This window comes from Rissa tridactyla, chromosome 2, assembly GCF_028500815.1.
Source record: "Rissa tridactyla isolate bRisTri1 chromosome 2, bRisTri1.patW.cur.20221130, whole genome shotgun sequence".
NCBI classification, from domain to species: Eukaryota; Metazoa; Chordata; class Aves; order Charadriiformes; family Laridae; genus Rissa; species Rissa tridactyla.
The window spans coordinates 142,237,035-142,261,672 of record NC_071467.1 but is presented as its reverse complement, the minus strand read 5'-3'; the positions used below and the strand labels follow the sequence as shown (position 1 = coordinate 142,261,672).

General features: G+C 38.9%; 1 protein-coding gene across 12 annotated transcripts in view; it reads left to right on the top strand.

The window, feature by feature from the left end:
* The window catches only part of ANKIB1 (ankyrin repeat and IBR domain containing 1), a 103,506-nt gene that overhangs the window by 25,735 nt on the left and 53,133 nt on the right, over nt 1-24,638 (top strand). For all 12 annotated transcript variants that reach the window (XR_008465043.1, XR_008465044.1, XR_008465041.1 and 9 more), the window contains one exon: nt 7,454-7,722. Coding sequence is in view for 8 of the 12 variants with exons in the window: in XM_054192778.1 (XP_054048753.1) it covers nt 7,535-7,722 (188 nt within the window). In the remaining 4 variants the exon portion in view is untranslated. The remainder of the gene's footprint in view (nt 1-7,453; nt 7,723-24,638) is intronic.

The following is a 24,638-nucleotide window of genomic DNA, read 5'->3' as shown; positions in this document are numbered from 1 at the left end:
AAGAAGAATATCTGTGTTGTTTCAGTAACTAAGCTACAGCAAATTAAATCAGATTATTAAGACCTTAACAGACAGTTGCATTGGGAACAACTCCAAAGAGTTATCTGGACTTCAGAGAACTTTGAGGGGGTTGTTGTTAATTTAAAAATAATTTTCTAAAGATGTGGTGCCCTGGAATGAATATGAAATGATCTGCAATTACAGGTGAGACTATTGGATATGGCAGTGCATAATTATGGAGCGATAACACTTTTGTTGTGTCTTACTGAATTGCTGCTCCTTAAGGATAAAAAAAAAAAAGAAAGGATACACCAAACCAGATGCTCCTTTTAACTTGTGCTGCTGGATTTTTTTCCCCGAGTATCTGCAGGAACGCTGTCTTCATCTTAACTATCACAGTGTAGCTTTGATTGGTCTGCACAGTCTCTCCTGCCATGTGTGTATGTACCTACCCCACAGTGGATTCGCCACATTTCATGTAGATGATGAATTCAAGTACTGTAGACAACACCATCAAAATTAATGTAGCAATTACTGTAGCTACATCTATGCAGATTTTTTCCTTAAAGTGTTAACTGCTTCTAGCCTCTGTTGCAGCTGCCCTTGTTGCATCCTTGTAAGTGTATCAATGCAAAGAAAACCAAAGCCACCCTTAAAATCCTTTTTTCTCCACAACCTGGAGTTGTGAAAGAAGTGTGTCTGAAAGAAAATACTCCACCTGGATGAAAGTCTTTGTGCCTGAGTCAGTAAGCCAAAGTCTCAAATTACTGAGTTGAGCAATAACTTTAAGCCTTCTACTTGTGGATACATATGCCAGCATAAAAAGATTGTAACATAAATTGCTAGATTCTCAAACATATAAAATAACATAAAAAACAAACATATAAATGAGGAAATAACTAATTGTCTCACTACCCTACACTATGTTTTATTCAAGTCAAGTCCCAACTTTATTGCCACTTTTCAACCTTGATATTTAAAACACAGAGAATGTTATATTGATCATCAATTATTTTTTTATCTGTACTTTGATATGTAAAATGTAACACTGTATTTGATAATGTCAGACTCCTTTCACATGGGTTTAAAGTGTCAGAGATGCTTTCATCATTTCCTGATGATGACTTAAAAACTTTTGGCACATACAGAATATTTCAGTGTGTGAAAAAATAAAAGATAAAAAAAATACCAAAACCAAACAAGCCCCTCCAGCACCACTTTTCCATAACTCACTTCCCAAGCATTGCTAGTGTATTTGTTGCTTAAAACTTATGCAGAAGTGTTCCTCCAGATGTAGGCATCCAGCAAGAGCAATTTTTGCCCATCAATTAAAATTTGGCAAATCTTAAATCATTAATGTAACCATGCAAAAATTAGCTTTAGCCTAACTTTGTCTGCTACATCTTAATTATAGATGTCTCTGGCAGCCGTACATAAAGTAGGTATGCACATTTGAATGTTTCATTTTTAGTTTTGTCCTCTTGGTAAAGTAAGCAAATTTTTTTTGCAATAAATTGGGATTTATAATACAGGACAGACTCTGCAGTAAATATTTTAGAAACTCAACTTTTAAAAATTAGCCGTTTAACTGCAGTATCCAAAGCAAATAAAATAGTTACCTTTTGAGCTAACTGTGCTTGAAACAGAAGATGCTTTTAGAATGCAATACAGTATTTTATACTTTTCATCAAAAGCCAGGTGCTTTTGAAAAACAATTTTTTCAAAGAAAAACAAGATTTCTCTTTTCTTTATCCTTTTTGTGTAAGCAATTCATTATCACTTGTCTTTCCAAGGGTGTAGAAAGCATGTAACGTACACTAATTTTAGTCAAGAATGTATTTTATTTTAATAATATTGAGATTTAATTATGAGGGGCTATGTAGAGTCGTACTTCTTTGAGCCTGGCTTACTTGGCTATTCCTCAATAATGTTCTTATAGTTTACATGAAAAACTACTTTTGTCAAATAGGAAGTACGCTTTTTTTAAGGTGCAATTGTATTCACGTTTTTTAGGGTTAAACTGTGGAATTACACAGTGTTACATTGTAAAATAATGTCTGTAAGTAATTATTAGATCCATTGCTGATCTTTATTCGTTATATAAATAATAGATTTTTTTTGTGCAAGAAATGCATAGCATTTTCTTCTCATAGTTAAACCTGAGTAATTTTTTACTGATTTGGATAGATATCCTAAGCAGTATGGTGTAGTACAGTATGTCTCCCTTCCTTTTCTTCATCCCTCAAGATACAGAACGGCTGCTGTATGATCACATGCTAGTGCTACATTCAGTGAGAAATTCTGCCTCAGTATTAAAGCAATTCAAATGTAAATTGAGAGTCATGAAAGACTTGTGTGTGCAATACGTGGTTCCTAAATGAGTATCAGAAGTAGGATGTTTCAAAAATACTTAGCTGATCCCATCCCACTTGTACAATACTTTATCATTCGTTACAAATTTCTAGCAAGCATCGTGGCAGTATTTCAAAGGAGGAGCTCCTTCTAAAATCCTTTTAAGCCATTACAATTGTCCTTCTTCAAACTCACTTCTATGATGATGTCCGTGGAAAAATCAATAGCAATTGGGCAACTGGTGCAACTGCTCTCAAAATCTCATTGTTACCTTGTCCTAGCCGTGTCTTTCTGTATCCACCCTTTTTTCATCTTGTACTCAGTCTTCAAGCTCCTGTGAGAGCGGCTGTCTCTTTGTTAAATATTTATACACCTACGACATCAAAGTGTTGCTTTTAGCAGTGTTGCTAATAAGCCCATAGAAGTTTTACTGTTCATTGCCAAAGCATAGAAGTGTGATGTCCCGACTGAGTTTATAAGAATCTTTCCTTAGACTTTAAGGTGGGTTTGATAACCAGTATTTTGGTTTTTTGTTTAAGCTGGAACTTTTATTTGGCAATAGTAGAGCAGTAAATACAGTTTCCAATTTTGAATGAGATGGTTGATGTTTGGAACTGTGAAATAATATGACATATAATTAGCAAACACTGCATTTAGTTTTTGCTTTATTCTTGATGTAAAAGGTTGTGATATTTGTGGTTATGATGAATGTTATGAGGTTATGGTAGAGGCTAAGATATAGCCCTTCTGTTGTCACAGAACTTAAATATTTAATGAATACATCTGCCTACCAAAGAAATATCTTATCTTTGTCCTGTAAAATTCTATTCAAGTCTCATTTTCTTTAGATAAAATACTTTCTTTAGATAAAATACTAGACAAAAAGCGTGTTGTCGCTTTTGTTCCACTGTGATATTTTTGCAATACGGCACATGGAAAAAATAGCCTAAAGATTTTAAATGATGGGTTTATATGAAACAGCAAAGCAAGACCAGTGACATTGACGCTGCACGCTATCCATGCGAGCCTGGGAGCTGCTGAAACTGCTTTAACAACCCCTGTATTCAGCCCACAGGAGCCCTCCAGATCCCTGAGGCTGTGGACTGGCTGGACCTTCCAGGACCCTTTCCTGCCACCTGTTTCCCCTCTTATAGGAGGAGATATATGTATTACATATCCTTCACCTTCAGAAACATAAAATGCGAGGTTAAAGGGCAAACCAAGTTTCCTTTCTCTGAATCACTGCCAGGTTCCAGCATTGGCCTTGTTAGTCAAGGGGTTGGAAGCTCTTAATGGAAAAAAAAACAACACAAAAAGAAGGCAGACTGGGCCCATTTCAGACATTTTCAGATCCAGATGTTTGTTGCATCAGCTCATATTTTGTCCTTTTTCTCCTTCAGTTGAAGTAGAGGCTTCTTTGGTGTCTAGCTGAAAGATGAACAAATGGGTAGATCTTTAATATTTTACAGCAGGGCGCTCAGGAGGCCATGGCAGCTTGAGAGAGGCAGCAGCTGTCGCATCGTGGTTTCTTCTGGACTTCCAAACACACTGGGAGCCGACTGTTACAGCCAGGGTACAAGGGCAGCTTCTCCCTGTCTTTCTGTGTTTCTGATGGCATGTTTAGTGGATAATTTGGCCCACCAAATTTCCGAAGCATAAAAGGCTATAATGTCTGTCACAGTGTTAGAGATGAAAGGCCTTGTGGATACTGTATGAAGGTGAAAGGCATTAGTACAGTGCATCGTATCGTGTATTTTAAGTAGGGAATTGTTTTCTGAGTTAGTTTTGACCCTGTCACTTCTCTCCTTGCGTTCTTCCAGGGGTTTGTTTCTTGCCATCACATCAAATGTAAGTTGTTTGCCTTCACCTGAAGGGCTTTTGTGGACTATCCCCATTCTGTCATCTTTCATTTTACTTTGATAACGTGATGATTATAGTTACACTAGCCATTTGCTAAATTTTCTATACCTCTATGCTGATTCCTGGTTTTGTGGGGCGATTCTCTTGTGTCTGTTCAAAGCCACATCATTGCTCTGTTTTATAATCCTTCTTCAAATTTTCCCATTCCTTTGACTGGGAATCTTTTCATTTGGAGAGTGATCATGTTATGCAGACAAATATTTTACTCTTTTTATTTTGTTCACCTTTCTATATCATGTCTGTATCATCTTTAACCCCTTATTGTGCACATAGGCTGTAAGCTTTTTCTATGGAAGCAGATGTCACTGTTTTGTTCAGTGACTGATGGAGTACATGCTGCATATTCCTAAAATAGTCAGATGTTATGATAATGTACATAATAATTCAAGCAATTTGCCAACATCTTTTATATTATTAGTTGTTGAAGACTGTGCTACCATCTAATATATCCATATTGCATAAAAAATAAGTAAAATTTGTTCGGTGTGCAATAGAATTAATGAAATTTACAATTTTTGCCTTTTCTACACCGCAATAACTTGAGCTTTTGACTTCTGTAGAGCCACCCTACACAGACCCCTCGGTTCTTCCATGCATTTCCAGACCTCTGCCTAAATGCATTCAGATCTCCTCTTCAGCATCTCAACAGTACCATCCTGTCCCGGCTTCCCCTCAGACTGCCTGAGGGCACCATCTTATCTCCTTTTGCTCTCAACACCCTCCCTCATCCCAACCCATGTTTGTTTAATGCTCCAGTTTGGGGCAAGATGCAGCATGTTCTGCAGCTGACTCAAGCTATCCATGTGCTAATTTCCAGAAATAACTGCATGGCAATTGGTGCTGTTACCTTCTAATTTCAAATGATGAAAGAAGGGTTTGTACTTTTCTTCTTGTTCTGGGCACTAGTGGGATCTTCATTATTGATTTGCATGAAGATTATATATGATACGTTTCAGGCACTTGTCTAGTCTTGAGAGCTATTGGTGGTGGATAGGGATTGACAGATAATATACTATAAACTAATCTCATTAACAAACTTTAGTGAAAATCATTCTTTCAAGTTATTTTTGGGATCCCAGCTGTTGAAGGTAATATGAACTACTGGTTTATTGAAAAGTGTGTTGAGTTTTTCTTGGTTTTGTACAGTCTTTCATTAAAGCCTGAAACTCTCCAATATTTAGACTAATAAAGCTGGTTTTGCATCTGAAAACACATTAATCTACAGCACTGAGAGCTGTGACATGATAATATGAACATGCAGTGGCTTTCTTGAAGAATATAAATATTATGTCTGCATAGTATCTGCATGCTTATATTTTAAAATGTAGAGGTGATGGAAAGGTACAAAATGCTGCAGAATCCTTTGTGTGATTGAAGAATCTGGGTTTTGGTTTGTGTATATAACTAAACATGTGAAGTGCGTGCATTTGCTTTTAGATGAGTGCCTACTTTATTGTTATTATGAGAAACTTTCAGCTGCTGAACGCAGTTGCTTGTTAGGTAACTCTCATCACAGAGAGCACGGGCAACATGTTTAGCATGTTGAGTTGGCTGATCCAGCAGTGTCACACAATGACATCACAAGGTAGGACATAACTACTCCAAAATAAAAGTTGCCTTTTCAAAGTTTTGTAGGAAAATGGGGGGAAAGGGAGGACACCAAGGCCACCGCTCTTGTTCTGAAACAGCCCTGACAGCACTGGTAAGGTTAGGGTGAAAGTGGTCTTTTCCCTCTTCTTTACAAAATGACCTCTCAGAGGAACTGTGGAGGGGAGACAGTGCAAGGCTCCTCCTAGTAGGACCACTAGCAGAATGGTATCTGAGCAAAGCTATAGTAAGACTGGACTGCAACGTGACACAACCATACCTGAAAGCAGCTCATGAGAGGACTACTCCAGGGAAATAAAAATATCTCATTGCAGCTCTTCCCCATGTTTCCCCAAATCCTTTTCACATGAGTTGCATCCACATCCCAATTCCCTTGGATTTTCTGCAGCTCTAGATCCCTTGGATTCCTCTATTTCTTCTGTCTCTAAGGCTGCCTGGGCATCAGTAACTGTGCTAATGTAGAAACAGAAGTTTTGAGATAGTCCCAACAAGTTGAATATAAGGTATTGGGCACAAAGCAGCTTGTGTCTGATTATGTGCCCAACACAGTAGATCTCAATTTCCTAACCTGCTGTGCCTGGCATATTTGGATCCCAGTGTGTGCTTTGTGGGGTGAAAGGTCTGGCATGGAGCGGTCTGGATGGGATGACTCGTACACAAAAGAGACCTCCTAGAAGGTTCACTGTGCTACCAGCTGCAGCCTGGTGCTGAGTCCTCTGTCTGTCCCTCTGACATAAACCAACATGTGCTCTTTCCCACTGCACAACCTGATAAAGCTTCTCTTGACCATCTCATGAGCGGAGGTGCTCTGTCTGCCCTGTCTGTATGCAGCTCAATCTGCTGGTCCCCTCCATCAGGTAAAGGTGAGAGGCTGGGGAGCATAGCAGCTGGAAAGTACTTGGAAGTACTTGTCAGGTGTTTGTGCCTGTGTAGTTTCTGGCATTGCATGGACCCATTCATTGTTGATCTCTTAAGTGTCATTTTAAAAATGGGGTTAGGTGTTTCAAAGAGTCTGCTTAGCAGAACTGTTGAGATGGGTCCTGCATTCATCTTGCTGGCACAGAAAGGTGCTGTTTACACCCACCTACACAAGCACAGGTGCTTCAAGCACATTTTTACATGCTCTTCTTTAAGTAAAAGTTAAACTGATGTCTGCTTTCTCGCATGCTTTTGAAGAATTTTACCTCCGTTTTTAAGAACTTTGCTTTGGTTCTACTGTGTTTTGAAATCACTTTTCATTTCTAATTCACTTCTCATTCATGGAAGTTCAGTGTTCATCCCGGTCTTCTAATACAAGTGGATGCTGGCCATTTTTTTTCCTTTTCATATGTTCGAAGAGTATAGGTAGTGAAGATACTTGTGCAGGGAGATGGCACAATTTATCGGGGAAATAATCTGTGAAGAACTGGGAAATTGTGTGTATTTGTTGTACTGGGACTTCAGCAATTCATGAGTAGAGTTTACAGGCCCCATGTACTTCTTCACATGCCTGCTTACAGTGCTGTAGTTCTGGGTGAGTTCATCTAGGAAGGAGTGTTTTACAGAATGACTGAAACATCGTTTGTCTTTTTAGGCTGTGAAGCATGTTACAGAACCGTACAACGAGTGGATGAAAGGGAAAGGAAAAAGTGCCATTGATAGCTAGGACAGCAACATGGGAAATACAACCACCAAATTCCGCAAAGCTCTTATAAATGGAGATGAAAACTTGGCCTGCCAAATCTATGAGAGCAACCCTCAACTAAAAGAAACTCTTGACCCAAATACTTCTTACGGAGAAACATACCAGCACAATACTCCGCTCCATTATGCTGCTAGGCATGGAATGAACCGTATACTAGGGTGAGTACGATTTGAAATTTTTCTTGGGTGTGAATAACTGACCTAAAGAAATGCAAGAGTGCGAGCTAGGTTATATATACCATATGTGTGTGTTGCAGACACAGAATTTGTGACATGTTGAAGTAGTAATAGAAAACATACAAATCAGTCTGCAATCACAGACTGGTATAACAGGTTTTGATTTTATTTTTAGTATCTTTGTTCCTTCCTTGTAACATTAGTCTTGGACAGTTTTAGCTTGATTCCTGAAGACTCCCATACCATGTTTCTTTCAAAATAGCAACTGTTCCACCTTTTCTGATGTGTTTTCCTGTCTTAAAATAATCTGTTTGTAAAGCCGTACTTAATGGATACGATACTGATTGTATCCACTTCCAGATGGCACAATGTAATTTTATTCTTGTGTTATTCAGGCAGCTTTTATTTTTCATTTTGGATAATAACAGTGAATATTAATATCTTGACAATGAGTAAGTTTAATATTGCTGCAGTCAACATGTACAGTAATCTCTATTGTTATCTACTTCCATTCTTCTGTATTTTTGTCAGTGCTCTAAGATCAATTAAAGATTAACATCTTATCCATGTCCAGACATCGCAGGTACAAGCTGTTCTCGTCTAGTATTTCATGAAGTTAGTACTGAGTGACATTGCTAACCCTCTTCTTCAGTAGGTAGTAAGTTACAGAGAATTTTGTAAATATCCTCTTCCTTATATTAGGAAATAGAACAGAAATATATTCTGAACTGTATTATTGTTAATATTCTTTTCATCTCTCTGTTTATATCTACTGATGGGTCTGTGTTATTCATAAAGTTTGTTTTGTTCCTCATATACTGTAACTTTACTAGCTATCTGGCCTCCCACCATAAATTTTTCCTCAGTGTTTTAGATTCACCTAACAGTTTTTTATACTGTATAACTTCTCATTTATCTCAATTTTTGCTAAATATTTTTCTCTTCTCCCCCATGTATTCTATATTTCTGGTTTTAATTGGTGTTTTCACTTTATCACTGAATCTTTGTTTAGTTCTTAACATGCCCAAACTTACCCCCAATCCTGATTCTTGAATTATAGAAAATATTTAATGAAACTTAATTTAAAATCGCGTCCAGTTTTTATTTACATTTGCTGTGTGACTTTTTTTTTTTCTCGGAGGTTGTCAGGTTATTTCTCTCCAGAAAATATCTCTTAAGAAAATATAGCCTTATTGAAACAACGAAGACACATTAAATTGTTTGCACATATGGAAAGAAATGGAGTCATAATTACTGACCTCTGAGCAGTCCATTAGTTAATTCATATTGGACCATTATGATGAGATCTCGAATAAGTACTTGGTGTTTAAAAAAAAAAAGGTGCTTTAGAAATTACGTTTTACTACTAGCTGCATGGGATCTTTAGTACCTAAGTCTCACAGGACAACTCGGTTTTACCTTGCACACACTGCAAACAAATGATCAAAATAATAATTCTTTTTTCTAGTTTGAGTCCAAGGTTTGCAATAAAATTTTTGCCAGTAAACATAGTGAAGGTGGTATTATTTGTTAGAGTCTGCTTCTGAAAACCTGGACTGTTAGAATTGTCACTGTTGCTAGGAGTAATTTGTGGAGGTTTTTTTACTGTTTACTTTTCCGCTGTCTTTCTAAGGGCTTTGTTCAGAACTCTCTAAGACACGCTGCACAAAAATGTAGCCTTTTTATCTAAACAAAGTAGTAAGAGTGAATAAATATCAGACTTACAGTGTGCCTGTTTGCAAAGTTGGTAGTAGAAAGGGCACAAGTAATTTCCAGTTAAGCCTCTTCCGTTTGATACGGGAAGTCCTGGATATGGCGGAGATTAAATAAATTGAATATTAAAATAAATGCTTTGATTTATTGATGAAGTACAGTAGCTAAAAATACATTAATTTTAATTTGTTTGTATTTTGAGAGAAATTTGCAATTATGAGATGTCCATAATACTATAATATTTTATATTTATCTCCTCTTCAAATGTTTTAAATATTTGGGAATCTGTAGCTACACTAACTTGTAGTTTAAACTCTATATGTATACCATACACTTATATGTATACCATATCATTCAATTTTTCTTTCTAGGCTGGTATTTGTATTATTGTAGGTGGATATGAGCTGACGTGTTTTACGATTCACTGTGTGAAATTTTCTCAAAATAGATTAGTGTGATGCAGTTGTCAGTACACCTTTTGCATAACAGAATACATTGAGAGAGATATTCTGGGATGTTTAGAAATAACCTATCTGGCAATGCTGTTACAAATACTGAGGCAAAGGGACAAACTCCCCATTTCCAGATACATGGCTCATGGTGGCCATCCAAAGACACGGTGAAAGTGCAGGCACCGAGTTTGCAATGAAAGGGAGTTGGGGACACCCTGGTATAGCGATCTCAGAAGTGAAGAAACAAGAAACTGGAGAAGAGGTGAAATGGCCATGAAGCAAAACTCCTCACCTGGACAAACTTTGTATAGTCCAGCATGAAGTCTACTGACAGAAACATAAGCCAACCAAACTTTCTCAATGATTTTGAACCGCACAGTTGTTTCACAGCAGGTGTCTGAGTCATCCGGCTGCTGCACCTTTCATCCAACATTTACAGCCCAGAAACTGGATTTAGTATATAATCAAGCTGTAAAAAAATTGAAAATTTGCTGTTAGTTTCTTTTTGTTTTCACAAGATTCAGCAAGAGTGTGTTAAAATACTAGGATTGTTTCTATGATAATTTTTCCTGAGTGTCATGGGAAGCTTTGGTATATTACAAATGCTGAAATAAAAAATGGAAAATAGTTAGGCATTCCATTAATGTATAACTTTTGTTTGATCTGCAGCCCTAAATAATGTTTATCTGACAGATCAGTTTGTTTTAACAGAGCATTTAATGTTTAAAAACCAAAAATTGATGGTCACAGCTAATTAGCACAAACAAGAATTTCTGAAACACTACTTGAAGTTGACAGAAGTTATTACATGGCACTCGTCAGTTCCCTGTAACTGACAGCTATCTCATTTTCTCTCCAGTTAGCGGGGTTATATAGTTAGAGTTTGGGTGAGGTTGTGTGTTGGAGTGCTCATCCCTTAGCACAGGAAAGACACGGATCTGTTGGAGTGGATCTAGAGGAGGGCCGCAAAAATGATGAGAGGGCTGGAGCAGCTCTCCTGTGAAGGCAGGCTGAGAGTTGGGACTGTTCATCCTGGAGAAGAGATGGCTCTGGGGGGCACCTTATTGTGGCCTTTCAGTGCTTAAAGGGGGCTTATAAGAAAGATGGGGACAAAGTTTTTAGCAGGGCCTGTTGCAATAGGAGAAGGGGTAATAGTTTTAAACTAAAAGAGGGTAGATTCAGACTAGTTATAAGGAAGAAATTTTTTATGATGAGGGTGATGAAACACCCTCAGGGAACACGTTGCTCAGAGAGGTGGGAGATGCCCCATCCCTGGAAATGTTCAAGTTCAGGTTGGACGGGGCTCTGAGCAACCTGATCTAGTTGAAGATGTCCCCGTTCATTGCAGGGGGATTGGACTAGATGACATTTAAAGGTCCCTTCCAACCCTAACTATTCTGTGATCCCCAGGAGCGCAGGGCAGCCCAGAGGCAGGGGAATCCCAGTAAGCTCATCAGAGGGAGGAGCCCCCAGCTCCAGGACTGTCACAGGAGAGCCGTCCACCCCATGTCCCAGCTGTGACACCTGTCAGGAGGAGTCTACAGAAGAGGATTGTACTGGGTTTATGTGGCAGGGTTGTGGTAGCAGGGGGCTGCAGGGATAGCTTCTGTGAGAAGAGATCAGGAGCTGCCCCATGCTGGACAAAACTGCCTCCAGCCAGCTCCAAACCAACCCCAACCACTAGCCAAAACTGAGCCTGTCAGTGATATTGGTGGCACCTCTGTGATAACATATTTAAGAAAGGCTAAAAAACACTGTGCAGCAGCTGTGAGAGAGGAGTGAAGAAATGTGAGACAGGCCTGCAGGCACCAAGACCAGAGAAGAAGGAGGGGGAGGATGTGCTCCAGGCACTGGAGCAGAGACTGCCCTGCAGCCCGTGGTGAAGACCATGGTGAGGCAGGATGGCCCCCTGCGGCCCATGGAGGTCCACGGTGGAACAGATATCCATACTGCAGCCCTTGCAGGACCCCACGCTGGAGCAGTGGATGTGCCCCAAAGGAGGCCGCAGCCCATGGAGAGCCCATGCTGGAGCAGGCTCTTGGCAGGAGCTATGGCCTGTGGAGAGGACCCCACACAGGAGCAGGATTTCTGGCAGGACCTGTGACCACACGGGGGACCCATGCTGAAGCAGTCTGTTTCTGAAGGACTGTATCCTGTGGAGAGGACCTATGCTGGAGCAGTTCATGAAGAACTGCAAGCCGTGGGAAAGACCCACATTGGAGCAGTTCTGGAAGGACTACATCCCATGAGTGGGACCCCGCACTGGAGCAGGGGAGCACTGGCAGGAGCAGCAGAGATTAAACATGATGAACCCACCCCAGCCCCCATTCCCCATCCACCGCTGCTCAGTGGGGAGGGATGTAGAAGAGTCAGGAGTGCAGCTGAGCCTGGGCAGAAAGGGGAACGGAGGAGAAGGGTTTTCAGTTTCATTTTTATTTCTCACTATCCTACTGTTATTGACTGTCAATAAATTAAATTAATTTCTCCAAGTTGACTCTGTTTTGCCTGTGACAGTAACTGGTAAGCCATCTCCTTGTCTTTGTCTCAACTCACAAGCTCGTCTGTCATATTTTCTCCCCCTGTCCTGTTGAGGAGGGGGAGTGAGAGAGTGGCTGGCTGGGCACCTGGCAGCCAGTGAAGATCAACCCGCAATCGGGATCAGGGTGGTTTGAGGAGTAACATGCTTGGGGGAATAGAGCAAGGGCTAAAAGGGGCCAGTGACATGAAATGGGTGGCTTCTCAGACCATCATGTTTGTCTGACCGTGCCTGATCACTGGGGTCTGTCCTATCTTCTCATTAAACTCTCTATCTAATTATTTTCCCAGGTGACGGGACTCTGGTGTGTGCGTGTTTGCGTATGGAGGTCTGAGTACCAGCAACTGAAGTAGGGACCTCATGACAGAGGCATCCCTGAGCCTGGGTTGCCAGCAGCTGGAGAGGCCAGTGTGCATGCGTGTCAGTACACGTATCTATGTATAATTGCTAGTGAATATCAAGCTGGACTAGCCAGCAGGGATAAGTGGCCTGGGAGCCATGTTTCAAATCAGCCTTAAGCCCACAGGTCAGGTAGAAGGCCTGTTTGAGGCAACTGGAGGTGAGAAGATACAGGGGCCAGGTACTGGTACTGTCTCAGGCGAGTTACTGGGGATCTGCACTATATGTGTGTGCGAGGTAGCTGGAAGGTCCAGGTCATCCAGTGCCAGTTATGGGATAAACAGCATCCAAGGCCAGTTACTGAAGGGATCAAGTGTTTATATGCGTATTTTTCCCACTAGTGGGCTTTCATCCTGCTTGCCTAGAGAGGGGAACAGAATGAGGCTGCCAGTGTTGTTTGTGGTCGTGTGAGTGCTGAGGGTTTCTGTCCACGTCCATCTGTGTGGACCACCATGTATGTATGTATTGCATGTGTAGGTTTGCCTGTGTGTCTATTGGGAATGCAACCCCGTCTCTACTGGCTGGACCTGGGGACATAGAGCCGCAGCAGCCTTGCCTCCCTTTGCCAGCCTCTAACAGTCTGGGGCCTTTTACTAAAAATAGAGAGGTACAAAAAGAAAATATATGCCCTGAAATCTCTCCAGAAAACAGGAGAAGGTTACTTTCCATTTTGGAAGCAAAGAACTAAACATTTCAGGTTTTCTTTATTGGACTATATTGTAAATACTGAAGGAACAATTTGAGTTTGATTTACTCAGTGATTTTCTGCTACAGTCTCTAAGCATCTGCTGGTGGCGCTTCTATTCAGCGGTAGTGTTCAGAGAAGTTTGCCTTCGTTGCTAACAGCTCTAGTTCAGAAATGTCATCTCTGTTACAAAACTGTAATGGTGTTGCTATTCAGACTGTGTCCACTGCAAGCTAATAAACAGGTAGCCTCTAGTGGGTGATAAGTAAGACTTCTGGAAGTAAGAGGAAAAAGTTACTTAGCACTCAGAAACATCAAAAAATAATAAAAGATACAGCACTCAGGTGGATTTTGAGAGCTTTGTAAAACACACACATTGGTCTTACTCCACTAAAAACATTTCTCACGATTCCCCATGAATGAAGGTCGTGACAGAAGATTCCTGTTTGAGAGGATAATTTAAGTTTCATTCACTAAATGGGTGTAAAAAATTTTCAGAGAAAGAGCTCACAGGTAATTTGTCTTCAGATCATCAAGTCCCTCCGATACCCTCAGGTGTTTTTCGCCTAATGCTGATACTTTTGAGACTGTCTGACTACTCAGTTCAAAAGAATTGCTGTCAATGTGCAAAGTTGCTCACTAGGGTCTGGCTGTTGGGGAACCGCTGCTGAAATACAAGAAGAGAAAAGGCTTTTCCAGAGGGTGGCTGAGATGGGGTGGATGGAAATCTCAAGGACACACTACTTGTGGTTAAAGGAAAAAAGACATCTTCGATAACCTGTCATTTTGCAATATATGTGTGACTTTCGGTGTTGTAGCTTTGCTGGGAAGCTTTTTGGATCAGTGACAGGTTCTCCTCATTGTATACTTCGTACTGCTATGTCTGGGCACTTTGTGAGTATTCAAGCCAAAAGTGGATTGTTTGTAGCAATAGAAACATGGGGCTGTGGGGAGGCAGGACAGGTTTGTGAAGCTGATTTTTTTTTTCTAGAACAGGAAAAACAAAGGTTTTCAGTTATGGGAGATTCTGGAAATAGAGGTGAATTCTGAAACTGAAAAAAAAGAACCCACTTTTTTTTAACATTCTCAATGCCTGCCTATCAGTAATAATAGTAAAGGAACTCTGGCATTGAAGGCATAGCTAAGCTAGCCAGAGAGAAACGCTGGTAAATGTGCCCAGGATATGGCTACAGGAATTATTTCTTGTTTCATTGCTGTAATTTGGGAAGTATTTTTCACTGCAGTAGAATGACAGAAGATCATAGTGGTGGTTTGAATTTCAGGTTGATGTAGGCTACTGTCTTGTCTTCTCTTACCTTACCTTACCTTGGATTTTATGGCTGTTTAAGGGGTTTCAGTAGGGGCTGGTCTAAGCAATTGTAATGCAATCAAGGAAAGTGTATTGACATTACCGATATGTAATATAGGATGAATTTGACAGAAAATTTGTTGATACCAGAGGGAATGTTGCATTGGTCACAATGCTGTCTCTTCCCATGTTAGGTTTTGCTGGTTTTTATTCCTGTTGCAGTTATGTTGAAAATTACTTTTGGATATATGGAAGGGAGATATGTGCAAACTGTTTTTCAGAACATGACTTCTCTCAAATTAAGAGGATATTAGGGGATTTTTGTGCTGCAAAAATATACATCAAGGAGAAGCATTAGAGGAATCCCTATTAACTTCTTTGCAGATCTTTTGGCTTTAGAGAGGTGCCATAGTTGACTATTTTCTGATAAGGTTGAAGCTGCTCTGAATTTCAGATTATTTTTTTCTCTGGAGATGCAAATAAAAAAGAGGCTCCTTCAGGCTACTTCACTCTCCACTGTTTCGACAGAGACAGAAGTTCTGTAAATGTTTAAACTTCGATTTCCAAGTTGACCTAAATCATTCATGCTGAAAGGTTCAGAAAGGTGCTACAAAATATAGTCTTTCTTTATCAAAGTTCTGAAAATCTATTCAATGTAGTAAAACTGGTGTTCCCTTTTAAATTACTCTCCTAACTGTACTTCTGATACAAATGCAAGCAAAAGAAAAATAAGAAGGCTAATAGCAGCTCTTTGTCTAATGAGGGCAGATGGGAAAAACATGGAGTTATCAACCAAAACAACAGGATCCCAGTGTAAGGAAATTTGTATTGAATATTCAGACATTTTCAGTAGGTTGTTCAGAAATCCTGGAAGAGGGGGGTTTTTTTCTGTTTTTTTTCATTCTTCATGGTACATCTTTGAATGATTAAATTTGTTTGATGTTTTCCAGGCAATTTTACAGCTCATTTGGGAAAAAATTATGAAGGTGTAATAGTTGCGTATGCTTCATTCCTAAAAGTAGTTTTTAAAAATGTTGTCTTCTGATTTTAGTATAAAAGATATCCACCTAACTATTTCTCTTTCTCTAACACAACAAAAGAATTCTGTCCTGTTTTAATAACTTAAATATTTTAATATTTTAAATTTTAAAATATTTTAATAACTTAAAATATTACAATATATTATAATGTTTCATCTGAATAATTTATTAGAAAGTCATTGTCTAGATTATTTACTTTTGAACAACAAAAAGCAAGCTTTTTAATTATCAATGATTAACAGGTAAATTGGATATTTATAATATAATTTTATTTAAGATTAATTTTGTTCATGAAAGTAAGTATGTCTGCATTGGAATTATTCATGCTAGACTCCTGTTTTAGTCAGTGTAGACCTAGGTAATAGATCTAGTCAGAATAATTAGTGAAGGCGACAGCACAATTCATTTTATTGTGAAGTTGACCCTAAAATATTTTAAATTAATTGTGTGCCAGAATTGTGTGCCTGTTTCTTCCCATTGTTTATAAAGGGAATCTAAGAGAACTGGATCAACTATAGTTGTTTGCATTGTAGATCTCTGGAGCTGAAAATATTAATCTCATCCTAGAATATGCTAAATCATGTAAAATTGAATAGTAAACACCTGCAAAGCTGTAAATTGAGCACTTCACAGTACGAGACATGAATGCTTCTTGTGGGAGATACTGACTGTGATACAGCGTTAAATTTCACTTTCGTGGTCTGCGGTGAATGATCGGCGCAGTGTTTGGATCCATCCAAGCATGAGCACTGGTGTTTATCTGAATGTTTTGTTGTCGTTCCGCTCAACTGCTGAAAAACATACAGGGTTTGGTTCTGTAAGACCCTTTTCACGTTAATTATTTCAACTGGTTATGAGGCTTGGTCACCTACTAAATGCTTTGGAATATGAAATACTGAAGGGAGTTTTTGATCTGATGTAGGAGAATATTATGTGAAGAACATGATCTCTCCAGGATTTGTTGGAGTGTTTATAAAGAAGCAAGAGGACCAAGTGAACTGAAATGTCCGTGACTTCAATAGCAGAGCATGTGACTGGATGGTAGAAAATAGTTATTTATAAGGTCATTTCATGATATCCAGTCTCAAGAGCAGTCAAGAAGATGGAGGAATTGATAAAATTAGGAAGCCTTTAAAATAGAGGAAGTTCTTACTGTGACTGAATCCTCACTGGAGAAAACTGCCAAAGACAGAAAAAGTTGGGACACTTAGAGGAGCAGCTGCTGACATGGAGCAGCAGCAGTAGTGTTTGCTGGGTTTCTCTAAGGCTCTCACCCAGTTGGGCACTGTCTTCTAAACTACAGCGAAGGCAGGTTGAAAAACTCAAACCCTTATCTGACTTGCTCCATTGCGTTTTCTCCCTAAAGCTCAAAATCTCTTTTCTCACTAACTCACTAATCTCAGTTCTCACTAACTAGATGTGTGGCCTCCCAAGGTGGCTTCCCTGGTGCTCCTCATGGCTTCCCCACAAAATACAAAACAGTGGGTAGGCTTTATCTTAATAGTAGTCTGACCTACAAAGTCTGACCTACAAGCAAAGCTCAAATGCCAGTCAGATGCTATGTTTTCATCTCTTAAAACTAACCTTGTTTTAGCTGATTTTTTATTATTTTAACCTTAATAGGTTGAATATATTTGATGCCTATGGAGTTCATTGGTCACGGTACAGCCTTGCTTTCCGGTTAGAGGTGCCACTGTTGAGTGTGTTATCGCTTCTCCTTGCTACTATGTTTTTCTCCGTCCTTTAGAAAAGTGGGAACCTTAGGTTGCAGTGCTCTTCCCTGCACATGTTTAGACACTGTTTAAATGCTCTTACTGAAATTATCATCTGGTCCCCACATTGTTCTTATTTTTCTTCCCTTGGAAATCAGATATTGCAGAATAAGATTGCTTCATTAGCAACTGGTGAGATGAGATACATTAATGATTTCTTACATTAAAGATTTCTTATTCTGCGTTGTCTGTTCTCCTTAGTAGAACCCTGTGAATGTTTTACCGTAGGCAAAGTAAAATTATATTTGGGTTGTAGAGGAGTACAGCTTTGGTCCTTGCCAGCCAGGATAACTGAATCTTTATTTCAACTAATTTTGTTACCAGGTAGAGTTTGTGACTCTGTCGAGTTGATTGGTAACTGCTGAATCATTGTGTCAAATGGCTTAACTTCACCCTGGGGTTAGAGGCTCACGTGGCTTCCTTACCGGAGAGATCTGTTGGCTCAGTTACCGGAGTTACCGGAATAATGACTGAGACGTGCAGTTTCTCATAAACAGAAGTAAATTTATCAGAAATAATTAATTAACTTTTATAGCTAAATGCAATATCCAGCTAAAATTTTTGATGACATTGTATATGAACCCAGTTTTACTTTTGGCCAAAATATAGACTGTGGATGATTTGATTTTTTTTAAATTTGTAATTTTTTTCAATTTAAATGTAATAAAATTACTTCATTGAGACATTTAAGGAAAATAAAAAATAGTGTGATTAAAGATCAAGCAACATGCTTGATCTTTAGATTGAAAGGATTTTTCTGGAGGGAAGGATAGAGGAAGATGAGACATCTCCATAATACATTCATAGTTTTTAAGAAATGGAATAGAAATTATGCAAAGCCTGTTAGCATTTGCTGTGTAATTTCATCAGTATTGCTATATAAATAATATCAACACTAGATGTCATACACTGCTAGGTGACTTACAAGCTGATATGTGGATAATGGTTCCTGCGCAGAAATACAAAACTGTGTGCTTAAACAGCGAAGATGAAGCCACTCATTGGTAGTTTCATGCTTATTATTTCATAGGACGTTTGTTTGAAGCCAATCTAAAAAAATAGTCTGACAGTTATCTGGGAAGATAAATCAGTGTGGATAGTCTTTTTGGAAAAAAACTGTGTTGAAATGAGGGATTTGGAGAGAAGGCTGGAAGGATGACACCTAGGCTCGAGAACTGGTTGTGGCTGTAAAGAAATGCATGGAAGAAAGGGACAGAGATGAAAATCACACAGATTTTGAATTACAGAAGACATTTAGTCACAAAAGCTGCTGGTAAGCAGCCAGCTCCAGTGGAAACTGCTTATAATTTGGCACTTGGCTCTTTTTCTTTTGAAAATCTCGCTCAGAATATAGAAATAAAAGCTAGAACTGCCATGGGATCATGGAAACAGTATTAGTGGATGTCCAAGGGAAGGCCAAGTACAAGTTGCTTGTTAATAAATGTAATAGTTTTCTGGTTAAGGGTAACTTAAGGATGTTGTTGATACTTCTTTGCATCAGGAATGCTTTAATTCTGTGTTTTGATGCTGCTGTTCCTCCTAGGAGGCATAGGAACCATATATAAAGCCTGATTTTTTTGGCCATCAGTATAACAAATGTAAGGATTAACCACGTTTTGTGTTCCTCACTTTTAGCATACGCTATCTTTGGATCTGTGCTTCACAGTTCAATTGTATCCCTTTGCCACTCCTGCACATTGTCCCTCTTGGGGTTTTGTGCTGTACCAAGCCAAAGATTACTATCTATCTACAGGAGGTCGTACTTAATCATATTAGCTGACACAAACCGACTAAACCAAAGAAACTTTTCAACCTATTTGCATCTTTTAGTAAAGAGAATAGCAAGTTCTTTATTGATGCGTGTTTGTATAAGACCTTTCTTAGGTGTCTTTAAGTGATGGGCTACTACGTTAGAGTAAAAGACATGATTCATATGTGCTATAGTCTGGACTTCCTTCTCAAATTGGTGGTTTTCTCTGAAAACATGGAGAAATTGTTTGAGTACGCAGGAAATGGATTTAACCCATTTTGCCAGATGTACCGTACTTGGTAGGAGTCATATGAATGGGAACAAATGGGAGGCATTTCTGTTTAGGGAAAATACAGAATTGGAGGCCAGAGGAGAGGCAAGGCTCCCCTTGACATAAGGGAGCTTGAAATGTCTGTGAAGGCTTCAAATTTTGGAAGGAAGAATTATCTCTTAGCAGACTTCTGTCAGCAGTAGAGATGGTATCATTGATAAGCTCTCATATGCTTCCTGTTAGCCCAAATCACCACTGCTACAACCTCACTCCTTAGTATAGAAGGTTATTACTGGTGTGGAATTAGTAGTGGAAATTCTGGTAGTGTTAGTAACAGTTCTTAGGCAAGGGGCCAATTCAATTTAGGGCTTACAGAAAGTCAGGATAATAGCTTGTGTTTTTTCTTTGATAAATGGTTAATGATCTGTCAGCAGATTCATCTTAGAATAGAAGTAGTTGCTATCTCCTGCCCAGGTTTTTAGTGCCTGCAGGAGATTCCTGGGCTGTAAGAGAAGCTTAAGAATCCTAATGAAACGGAGAAGAAACTGTAAGTACTAATTAAAGAGTTTTCTAGCACTATATAATGAATAAAAATACCAATAATTACTTTTACTAGGTGTGGCTTTCAACATCAGGTAAATAATAGTACTTTTCACAAAATTATTTAAACCAGCTCATACTTCTATACAGCTGTCAGTAATGACTAAAAAGATTTCTTCCAATGCTTACTAGTACCTTGTGGTTGCCTTGTTATAGTACATTTGGGGGAAAAGTACTTTGAGTTAATGAAATAACCATGATTATTTAAGGTTTAATGCATCAGTATTGGCCTACTGTGTTGGAAGCTGGATGATTCAACAATTGTATGAATTAATTCATTGCATATGAGTTTTAAATTACTGAGTAACAGGGCTTGACTCTTCTGTATGTTATTGTAACTCACGGATTCCCCGTACTTCTCTTAATGCTCAGAAAGCTAGGTTTATGCCTGCACTGGAGTTTGTGGTGTAACCTTTTTAATAGCAAGCTGGACTTAGATGGGCTACCTCACCCAAGGACCAGAGGGGATTTTGTGAAAGGGAACCCTGCGCAGGTCAGTTTACCTTGTTGCTGCAGCTCACCTTTTTCTACTACCTTATTTGTCTTGCTTGAAGCAATGGTGCAATCTTCTGTGTAGTTTCTGTAGCATACATAAGGGCTTCGCATTCAAAAATCAGTAAGTTTCACTGTCTTTGAGCAGGTTCATACTTGCTTTAGTCCCCAGCTGTCAGAACTACCTTTATCATTTCATTTTACACTAGTTTTTATTTTGTTTTTACTTTTCTATACATTGGTACTTTTCTATACATTGGTGTGTTTTTATATGCCTACATGTGTATACATATATATCTATCTATAAATATATAGCATTTGTTTAGAGAGACAAAGAGACTGTAAACATGGCAGTTTTCATGCCCCAAACATGAAAGATTTTATTAAAACCTGAAGAAATGTTGTGTCGATGTTAGTTTCCCAGAGTGAGGGAATGTGCCAGTTGTTTATTATTCAAGTTCACAACCTTGTGATCTTCAGTCTCTTGCTGCTTTTCTGCAAATACAGACAGTGGTAGGTGTGAATGTTACAGCCCTTGCTTTTTTGTCACTTTTTTCAACACTTTTTTAATGCTTTTGTCACCTCAAGTTTGGATTCTGCAAAGAGCTACAGCTTGAAGCAAAATCTGGAAACTGCAGCTAGAGTAAAGTCTGGCTGCCTTGTGGTTAGGTGGTATTTCCCATAGGCAATGCATATTTTCATTCTGTCAGTACATTTCCAGGCAAAATTTAGCTTTTTATACCTGTGTCGTGAAAGTCTTACACACCAAATATCACTGGTAAAAATGGAGCCATGTCAAATGATGAATTTGTGGATGTAAAATGTATTAATTTACCCTTTTTTGGACATTAGTCATGTTTTCTGAACTTAAAAGTCATGGTTTCAGCTGGGCTTTTCAGTGTCGGCTTGACTTCCCGTTAGACTGAAGAGTTGATCTTTTGACTTTTGGAGGGCATTAAGGAGAGAAAAAGAGGGCACTTCGAAGCCCATTTTTATGTCCAGAGTGAGGTGCTGGTTGCCTTTGGCACCTCTAGTGTTTGTCACAGCCATTTATGAGACATAGAAGTTGAGTGACAAGCAAGGAGAACAAGTAATCAAGACTAATTTTTCCCCAAGCCCAACAGTGTTTTTTACAAATGCCACAAAATTGTTCTCGGAAATTTGCACATGCTTCTTACTGAAGTTTTCAACATATTTAGAGACAGATGGACAATTTTTTAGCAGATAACTTTGACAGAAGGGCAAATGTTGAGCTTAGGCAAGGGAATAGCCTTCTAGGGAGGGATTTTGGATTTATATCTTGGAAAAAAATAATCTGCTGATACTTCTTGCAGCAGGGGTTGAAAATCTACCTTGCTGATAGACTTACTTGAGTAGGAATATTCTTTGCGCTATGAAGCAATAGTAAAATAGCGCAATGACACTTTAAAAGATTTAAATCCATCCTAGAGCTTTTCATCATTTGATTAATACAGGAAAGTGCCTTTCCATTTGTTTAAAAACAGAGAATCTGCAAGCAGGCAGGACGTAAGCACTTCTCGTTTTAGATTAGGATATACATAACTTCTTAAACCACGAGTTTTATTGTTTTTTTCCCAAGAGCTTAATTTTATGGTGGAAAAAATTATATTAATAGTTACTCACTATTAAAGCTTACCCTTTAAACTACTTTTTAACCCTTTAGAGAGAAGTTTTGGGTTTAAAAAGGGGTGCTGGTTTGACAGCCTTCAGATTCTTCTTTTATGCAAAGAGTTTCTGCCTAGGGCAGAACCATCTCATCACTGACATGTTAGGGGATAAGGTGAAATATCTACCTTGAGCTAAGAGAAGGAATTTGTATCCATTCAGCACTAGCATCTTCTACGTAGGTTCTTCTATAAACCTACGTAAACCTTAGTAATGGAAAACTAATAGTTTACAGCATATAGTCAGTCAAATAGGGATGGAATTCCCATAGTTTGGGATTATTGAGGAGAATTTTGGCAGAGATCTTGGGAAAAAATATAGCAAGGTATTTTAAAAAATGAAGGGGAGGAGATGGGTATAGGCAGGATGGTCTCTTTAACTGATGTGATTCAGTTAACCTTGCTGTTATGTTAGCAGAGTTTATGAACGTTTTTGTTCATGTGTAAAATACTGTTTTGTAAGAAGTGTCTGATTTATGGCGTTTAGGGGTCATTGTGCTATTGTGCTATTCTGAAATGAGATGCACTGTAACCTTATTCAGGAGTGAATCGCATGCTTTAAAATACCACAGCATGGAATTCCAGTGATGATAAAAAGCTAAATATTGAAAACAGAAATGTGCATTATAAAATTATCAAGCCTAGAAGATAAGGATTAATTAGAACTCACAGAGACCAAGATTACTTAGATTTAGCCTTGTATTTTCTATATCCAGATTTTGCAGTGGGTACCTGCAAAATCTCATATCTAAGGCATCTGGCATTCTCACATGTAAGTGCCTCTGCAGAATTCATCTCCTTGTCCCTCGGTGAGTTATCTTTTTCCCCTACCTTCCTCCCTTTCTCTTTCCCTCCTTTGCTCTCCTCCCATTTCTTCCCATCCTTCCCCTCCTTCTGTCTTAATGTTCTTTCCCCAGTTCCTTCCCCTCCTTTCTTTCTGTCTCTAGTTTCACACTATGTAAAGCTAATTCTAACAAGTAAATTCGTTTTGGATAATGTTTGATACTTGTTAGTGTTACCATTCCATGTAACTAGCTGTGAAGCATTTTGCCTGTATTGCTAAATCCCTTTCCTCTGAAAACAAAACAAACAAACCAAAAAAACCCAACAACAACCCAACAAGCAAGCAAAATGTGCTATAACTTTTTGGCAACATCTTTTATCTCAAGTTTGGCATTATCATATTTCCTAACAAATGCATCTATCATGTCAGCTATCATGGAATGACAGAGAGATTTCTCTAAGGAACATTTTTGCTGCCAAAATAGGGCAACATAGAGGAAAGTGTTTTGGTTTTATCTTTTCCTCTGAACACTTTGTTAGAACTTCTTTAAAAGAACAGTATTTGAGTAATAAGTTCCTTTTTGAACTCAAACTGCTCAGAGATTTTTCAGAGGGAAGAAAGGACAGAATTCTGTCTGACCAAATGGCTATCTTCAAGACATCCTTCCACCACAGAACTGGATCAACTGTGCCTAAATTTTTCTACTGAAATACTTGTCCAATCTGTTTTCAGTAATTTCCAAAAGGGAAATTACACACTCACTCTGTACAGCCTCTTCCTTTATTAATGAAAAAGTTTCAGGATTATTTTTTGTCCTGAACAAAGCATGGGAGAATTCTGAGAGAGAGAGGAAGACCTACCGTGTAGCACCTGGTGGAATATTTTCAGGGACAAGGGAAAGGGAAGGTGCCATTTAGACTTGTGAGGATAGCATAAGGCGATAACTGAGGTAAATAATGATTTCTTTTGTCAATTTGGTTACCAAGTTCTTCTGCTCACTGAAAGTGATTGGAAATGTTCTTAGTCTTAGGGATGAGAGCAGGGAGGGTGGAAGCTTTTCCCCTGTATTGACTTAATGACGATTGCAGAATAACTGTTTTTTTCATACACGCGAACTGTTTGGAGTCAGGAAACAGCCTGGAGAGGGGGTGAACAGTGACTTCTGCAGGTTTTATGTGTGAGGAGGCTTATGAGGACAGTGCAAGTGTTTCTGCACTATCTTGAACTTCGGAACATATGTGCCATGCTTCTGATCTAGCCTGCTATTACCTCTCTGGGAACTGTCCTCACCTTCTCATGGAGTTCTCTCACCATTGCTGTCTCTCTGACCCCAGTCCTACAAAGACACAGTGTTTCTCTTCTGCCATTTCCTACCATTCACCCTCCCGTAAGAAAAAATTATTATTTTAG